This window comes from Chiloscyllium punctatum, chromosome 46 (assembly GCF_047496795.1).
Source record: "Chiloscyllium punctatum isolate Juve2018m chromosome 46, sChiPun1.3, whole genome shotgun sequence".
Classification (NCBI taxonomy): Eukaryota; Metazoa; Chordata; class Chondrichthyes; order Orectolobiformes; family Hemiscylliidae; genus Chiloscyllium; species Chiloscyllium punctatum.
The window spans coordinates 51,672,294-51,680,003 of record NC_092784.1 but is presented as its reverse complement, the minus strand read 5'-3'; the positions used below and the strand labels follow the sequence as shown (position 1 = coordinate 51,680,003).

The window sequence follows — 7,710 nt, the reverse complement described above, 5'->3', positions numbered from 1 at the left end:
TGATGGGTTTTCTAATGAGAATTAGAATTTTCCTTTTTTTTTATTAATTTAATTTAAATTCCACCTGCTGCTGCTTTGGTAGCAGAGAGGTTGTTTCTATTCGGGGGGGGGGGGTGAAACCAGAATTAGGGGGCATAGCCTCAGAATAACAGGGAGCAGATTGAGGACTGAGTTGAGGAGGAACCTCTTCACCCAAGGGGTTGGGAATCTGTGGAATTCCCCTGCCCAGTGAAACAGTTGAATGTTTTTAATGTGAAGATGAATAGAGTTTTGAACAGTAAAGGAATTAAGAGTTATGGTGAGTGAGCAGGTAAATGGAGCTGAAACCACTTGAAGGTAGCCATGTTCTTATTGAATGGCGGACCAGGCTCAAGATGGCCGACTCCTGCTCGGAGTTCTCATGGTGGGATTCAAACTCATTTCCTCAGGACATTAGCCTGCAATTCTGGTTTACTAGTCCTGTGACAGTACCACTACATGCCACCTCCCATTTAATGTGCAGACCAGAGTGGTAAATAATTCAGAGTGTTTTTTAAAGAAATGTTTTTATTAATTAAGATTGGCCTTCAGTTCTTAAACCCCAGATCAACCAGAGCAGCATGGTAACTCAGTGGATAGCAGCGCCAGGGACATGGGTTTGATTCCAGCCTCAGGCGACTGTCTGTGTGGAGTTTGTACATTCTCCCCGTGTCTGCGTGGGTTTCCTCCAGGTGCTCCTGTTTCCTCCCACAGTCCAAACATGTGCAGGTTTGGGTGGATTGGCTATGCTAAGATACCCATAGTGTTTGGGGATGTGCAGGCTGGGTGGGTTTGTCAGGGGAAATGTGGGTATTGGGGGAAGCAGGTCTGGGTGGGATGCGCTTTAAAGGGTCGGTATGGACTTGATGGGCCGAGTGGCTTGCTTCCACACTGTAGGGATTCTAACCCTAGATTGTTCACAACTCCCAATTTACATGGAAGTGGGATTATATTCTCTTTTACAAAAAACATGAAGGGGGTAGGCTTGGGGAATGCATTTTGGCAAGTGACCATCACACAATTCAAGAAATTAAAAATAAAACATAAACTCTTCTGGTCTGGCGGCACCTGACAGAGAGTCACAGTGTCTAACATAAGGAGCGGCGCTCCGAAAGCTAGTGCTTCCAATTAAACCTGTTGGACCATAACCTGGTGTTGTGTGATTTTTTTTAAACTTATAACATTTAAAACTTCAATAGGACTGCTTCAGAGCTCCTCTACATTGGGGAGACTAGGCGCCTCCTAGCAGACCGCTTTAGGGAACATCTCCGAGACACCCGCACCAATCAACCAAACCGCCCCGTGGCCCAACATTTCAACTCCCCCTCCCACTCTGCCGAGGACATGGAGGTCCTGGGCCTCCTTTACCGCCGCTCCCTCACCACCAGACGCCTGGAGGAAGAACGCCTCATCTTCCACCTCGGAACACTTCAACCCCAGGGCATCAATGTGGACTTCAACAGTTTCCTCATTTCCCCTTCCCCACCTCATCCTAATTTCAAACCAAACTTCCAGCTCAGTTACTGTCTCCTTGACTTGTCCGACCTGCCTATCTCCTTTTCCACCTATCCACTCCACCCTCTCCTCCTTGACCTGTCACCTTCATCCCCTCCCCCACTCACCCATTGTACTCTATGCTACTCTCTCCCCACTCCCCACCCTCCTCTAGCTTATCTCTCCACGCTTCAGGCTCACTGCCTTTATTCCTGATGAAGGGCTTTTGCCCGAAACGTCGATTTCGCTGCTCGTTGGATGCTGCCCGAACTGCTGTGCTCTTCCAGCACCACTAATCCAGTATTTGGTTTTCAGCATCTGCAGTCATTGTTTTTACCTTAATGAACAGTTTGCACGGCCAATAGGGAGGGAGAGAGTGTGAGGCGGGTCATTCAATGAAACCCTCGGGGGGGGGAAAAAAACATGCAGTTGGGCTGAACAACCTGAATCTTTCTAGGAGCAGAATTGCAAATTTGGAGCCAACTTTTTTTTGTGGTCGCTTAAGTTTGCTTTTGTATGCAATTAACCTGAGGATGGGCACACTGAAAGTATCCAAACAGGGGTGTTTTGCTTTGCTCCTTGTGAACCAGGAAGTGGATGAGTTGTGAATTGAGTTGGGGTTGGGGTTGGGGGGAGATGGCTGAGGTTCTGTTGCATGTTCTCGGTTCCTACAGTGATGCAGAGAGCCGGACAGACGTGGATCGAGCCTGGGGAGCCGGGGACCCAGGGGCTTGCCTGTTGCTGGGCGAGGAGTCCCGCGGGAGGAGCTCCCTGCTCTTCCTGGCGGCGGCCGAGGCGGCGGGGCACGGGGGCAGGCGAGTGCTGTTCCTGGCCCCCCGCCCGGTGCAGGCGCTGCCCGCCCCGCTGCTGCTGCTGGAGCCCGGCAGCCTGCGGAGGGTCGAGTTCGCCTACCCGCGGACGGCGGACGGGCTGCTGCGGGCGCTGGCCACCTTGCACCGGAGCCCCCGCGGCGGGCTGCCCTCCCTGCTGCTGCTGGACGGGCTGGACCGCTACCTGCGGGGATGCGGGCCGGAGACGGCTCAGCGAGCGGCCAGGATCGCCGCCCTGCTCCGGGACAGCGCCGGCTGGCTCAGCCAACAACAACAGCCCGGCGCACGGTGCCACATCATCGCAGCACTCAAGGTGCAGAGCGAAATTTTAACCCCCCTCCCCCCCAAAAAAAAATCCCTTCCAGATAGTCAACGCTCATCGGATTTCTAAACATTGCACTTATTCCGCCGTATGCAGTGCACAAGAGGCTGGTCGGCCCATCGAGTTTGTACCAGCCGAATCTTCAGGAGTCCAGAACTAGAGGGCATAGGTTTAGGGTGAGAGGGGAAAGGTATAAAAAGAGACCTAAGGGGCAAGCAGAGGGTGGTACGTGTATGGAATGAGCTGCCAGAGGAAGTGGTGGAGGCTGGTGCAATTGCAACATTTAAGAGGCATCTGGATGGGTATATGAATAGGAAGGGTTTGGAGGGATATGGGCCGGGTGCTGGCGGGTGGGACGAGATTGGGTTGGGATATCTAGTCAGCATGGACCGGTTGGACCGAAGGGTCTGTTTCCATGCTGTACATCTCTATGACTCTATGATACACTAAATCGAGACTAAATCTACTCCAATTCTAAACTAAATCCACTGTAACTCCAGACTAAATCTAAACTAAATCTATTCTAATTCTAAACTAAATGCACTCTAAATCTAGACTAAATCCACTCCAATTCTAAACTAAATCCACTCTAATTCTAGACTAAATCTGCTTGAAATCCACCCCAAATCCACTATAAATTTAGACTAAATCTGCAGTAGGTCTACTCTAAATGTAATCTAAATCTGCTGTAAATCTACTCACCTAATCTAGTCTAAATCTAGATTAAATTTGCACTAATCCCACTTTCCAGCTCTTGGCCTATAGCCTAGAAAATTATGACATTACAAGTGCTCATCCACTTACTTTACAGTTGCTCTCTCAGGCTAAATATTTTTTTTAAAATAATTCTCACTGTTTTTAAATGTATTTTATACTTTGTATGGAATTCAAATATAACCTAGATTTATTTATCTAATATATTTGCCATTTAAATTTATAAAAACATTTCATTCTGAGTTTAAGCATAATTTTAGCATCACTTTTATACATTTTTACTCTCAGGTTTTTAAATGTATCTTTGTTATATTTTGCCAAATTACAGATGCATAATGCATTCTATTCTGTACATCAGTCTGTAAAGCTGGATGTAATCTACTCTGTATGTCTCACTACTGGAAAGAGATGCTTTTTTGAAAATGTTGGCTAATTATTTAATCTAGGGGCCTTTTCTAAGTTTATTATTGTCATTATTTAATTGCAATTTATTGTCATATAATAACTTTATCCTAAATTTATTTCACTCATGATATTTTAGCATTGTTTTAGTTTTATACTCTGATAATACATAATTATTATTTTTAATTATTACAGTTTGTTAAATTTTATCTTCCCCAATACTCTGATATCCAAAAAACCAAAGATCTCTCTTGCATATACAAAACTATGTTTACGCAATTGAGGCCTGAGGAGGGTCCAATAACTAAGGGGACCCCCATTTATCTTCAGCAGGAAGACATCAGACGATGGTCTTTCTCCACTGTGCCTTGGCAGTAGCTGCCCAAGCTTTAGTGCAATCCCCAGCACGTAGTCCTGGTCCTTGGAATGTGCCAGTCTGCAACACTTGCTGGGGGCTAACTCCTTTGTTCTGGAAGACCAACAAGTTTCAGGCATTCCAAAGAGGGTCTTTCGCCGATTTGGTGGTCCTTCAGTCGATATTTGTCTCGGTGTGCGTCCTGGGGAAAAGAGCTCCTCATTGCTGCAGGTGCCTTGCCTTCTCGTTTTACTTTGAGCGTTTACCAACAGTGACTGATCACCACCTTCTCTTTTCCTCACACTTCAGGCTCCAATGCCAGAGGAAAGTGCGTCAGATTCGTTCCTGCCTATTATCGAGCGTTACTTCCCAGTGAAGTGCATGGTGAGAGAGGAGCTGTGTGAACCGGAGGGGGTCCAGCGTTATCTCATATCCTTCTCCGGACTGGCAACGCATGACACCGAAGGGCCTCCGGAATCACAAAAGGTGGAGGACTGCACCTGGGAGCTGCTGTACGAGGCAGATAAAGTGACAGGAATCCATCTTGTGGCAAGACAAGCAAAGCAACTGGGGGATTAGAGGGAGGGCTTACTGACTAATTCCACATCTTCTTCCATAAATACATGAGCCTAATTCAAAACCCTCCTCCGGTTGCAAATCCAACCACCACTCAGCGCAGCTGATGTCTTTAACTCTCCTCCACACATTATTTAAAACACTGGCCCATGGGCGTTATCACATTTTGGATTACATGTTAAGTCTAAGGCCCCCCCTGTCCCCTCTGGTGGACTGACAGGTGTCAGTTAAGGGGAGAAAATCCTCAGGAGCCTGAGGGAACTCCCTTCTGCTTCTCTTCAAATTGTACCCGAGGATCTTTCAAATAATTCAAAATCCAATACAGCACCAGAGCAGGCCCTTCGGCCCCACCAAGCCTGCGCTGATTCCTAATCCTTATTTCGATCTGCTACTTATTGCCCAAGTGCAATAATTGTATCCTTCTGATTGGCTCCCGTCCATGTGTCCATCAAGATACCCCTTAGATGTTGCTAATGTGCCTACTTACTACTTCCACAGGCACCCACCACCCTCTTGGTAAAAGATTTTGCCCGCACTTCTACCCTAAACCTTGACCCTTTCACCTTGAACCTGTGCCCTCTTGTAGTTGAACTTTCCACTGTGGGGTGGAAAGCCACTGACTGTCCACCCTATCTGTGCCCTTGCTTTGAAGGTGCAAATGTCACCACTGACATCCTAATTTCAAAACCCCGTTGGTCAATCTACGACTCCATTGACATCCATTTTGTCAATACAGCGTGCTACCCTTTGGGTTCTTTAACTATGTTTATTAGGTTATCTTTCCTTACCAGGGAGGTTAGTGTTTCTGTTTTTTTTTCAGGAACCAAGTTGCCTGTGAAGGGAAATGAAAGAAGCCCTTTTTTGTTTTTACAGTTTAGCTCTGTGATGAGAGGGACCCTAACTCCAGGAGAGAAAGTTTTCAATGTGTTGATTAACTAAGCCCACATTAGGCTCTCGAAGGCAAGACCTGAGATGCCTGAGATACAGAAGGGAGCAGGTGTGGTTATGGTAAGCCCTTCCGGACAACATTACAAAATAGCAGAATGCAGTTGGATGTTTTAGTTAGGGAACTGAGAAGACCTTCGCTGAGTTAGGGTGGACTTCCTCTGATTTTCATTTTGTGCGATGGTTGTAACTGAGGAGGAACACTGTGCTGATTGTTAGCTATGGCTAACCTCAGTTAATGAGGGCCTCACCTGGGATAGAGAGCCCAAGAACGGGCTGTATCATTGGGATCAGACCAGATGGCTTTGACTGGGGATTGGAGAGCAAGGCACGAATTCCTGGACACTCCAAGTTGGAACTTGGACATTCCTTTTTTTTTAAGAGATATATGTGTATGTTCCCACCAAACCTTGCATCAGTCTGAATAAAAATAACCTAGTTTGAATGTGTAAAGAAGTCAAAAGGGTAAAGGAATTGACTGTAATGGACACCACAGCATTGATATCAATAAGTAATTCATTGGCCTTGCAAAGTCCAAGAAGGTGAATGTTGCCATTTATTAATACATTCTCCTTTCTATAACTAGTGTGTGGTCTTTGATCTTTGATCCTCTCCTATTCTGCCCCATTGTTTTTTATGTAAACAAGGCCATGGGAGTACTTTATCCCCTGGCTATTTGTGTTGAACCACAAGGACAAGCTGGTTACCTGCCTCATGGTCATTGTGTGAAGAATTGTCTGATCACTGCCATCTGTCGGGCCTTAATTTAGTTCCTCCGCCGACAGAGATTGGAAAGGAGGGGCTGAACGGAGGGTTGTTGGGTGAAGAAACAACAGTTCGTGCAAAGGGCAATCCCTTACTCCGCCCTTACCCAGCAAAACGTTCCTGCTGTGTCTCTCCTGCTTGTTGCGGGAAGGTGTAGAGAATATCCTAGTGATGGAGGCCCGTCAGACAGTGCGGTCACCCTGGGGATCACCGATTTTCCCCAGCATCACGCCCCGTTCACCAGCTTTGGTGGGGCTCATCCATGCCATAGCATCTCAGTCTCTGCCATTGTACTGTCAGGGCCAGTGAGGGGTCAGGGCAGGTTGGGGCCTAGTAGACTGTTCACTGATTGGGCATCCCACCACTCGAGCTGTCATCACTGTGAACGGTTCCCTTGGTGACATTTAATGATACCCTGTTTGTTCCCCCTCACTCAGTATCTGAGCAGTTACACTTTCAGAAGAGTTTGGCCCTCGAGGAAGGGTGGACTGAAGGAGTTGGATAGTGAATAGTAGTTTATTCCCAGGCTCTGGAAGGGTAGGGTTTGCTTCCCAACTTCCAGTTGTTAAACCCCAATCCCTGACTGCGAGTGCTTGAGCTCCCGTGTACGGGTGCGACGGCCCTTCTGGTCGAATAGCCGACTGGCCCTCACCATCCAGGGTCACAGGCGGAATGTGACGATTCGCTGGCCGTGTGGGAATGCAATGTGTCAACACATTCATGAAGAAGTGTCATTTGTCTTCTCTAACCTGACGTTTGAGTGGAAACAAAGTGAGTCATGCATCACAAAACCCCGAGAAATTTTGTCACAGAATTGTTTTTTGATGTTGCCATTGAATGGGTATAAAAATGAGTTGCAAGTTGTTTTCCGTGTGGTTGTCGATTATGCATTGTGCCCCTCTTCTGAGGTGGGGGTGGGTGTGGAGGAAGCTTCCGGGAATCTCTGCTTCGCAAAGTGCAAGAAACAACCGCAACACATGAAGAAAATCCCCTCAGACAAGCGAAACGGAGATCAGTAATTCCTGTCGGGAAGGCAGGTACCTGACTCAAAGGACTGTGTGGCCTATCCCTGTTCCTTGTGAGCTATGTTTCTGGAGGTTCAGGCCTAATCGTAAAACATAGAAGCATAATTTGGCCATTCAATGCATCATCTGCTCCACCATTCAATCACGGCCTACATTTGTCTCAACCCCACTTTCCTGCCTTCTCCCATTACCCTTAATCCCTTCACTAATCAAGAACCTATTTTTCTCTGACTTAAATATGCTCAATAGGTTGGCCTTCTGCAG

The 7,710-nt window shown here is 47.1% G+C and overlaps 1 protein-coding gene across 1 annotated transcript; it reads left to right on the top strand.

Annotated features, from left to right (window-relative positions):
* Positions 1–1,870: 1,870 nt before the first annotated feature.
* On the top strand, positions 1,871–7,285 carry swsap1 (SWIM-type zinc finger 7 associated protein 1). The gene is made up of 2 exons (XM_072564224.1): positions 1,871–2,655; positions 4,445–7,285. Exons 1-2 carry the CDS (start codon positions 2,110–2,112, stop codon positions 4,712–4,714), a joined length of 816 nt encoding a protein of 271 aa, XP_072420325.1. The 5' UTR covers positions 1,871–2,109; the 3' UTR covers positions 4,715–7,285.
* The last annotated feature ends 425 nt before the right edge of the window (positions 7,286–7,710 follow it).

Coding starts and splice junctions, on each gene's coding strand:
- swsap1 (XM_072564224.1), top strand. CDS start 2,110: ATGAGTTGTGAATTGAGTTGGGGTTGGGGTTGGGGGGAGATGGCTGAG. Junction 2,656..4,444: donor ACATCATCGCAGCACTCAAG/GTGCAGAGCGAA, acceptor CTCACACTTCAG/GCTCCAATGCCAGAGGAAAG.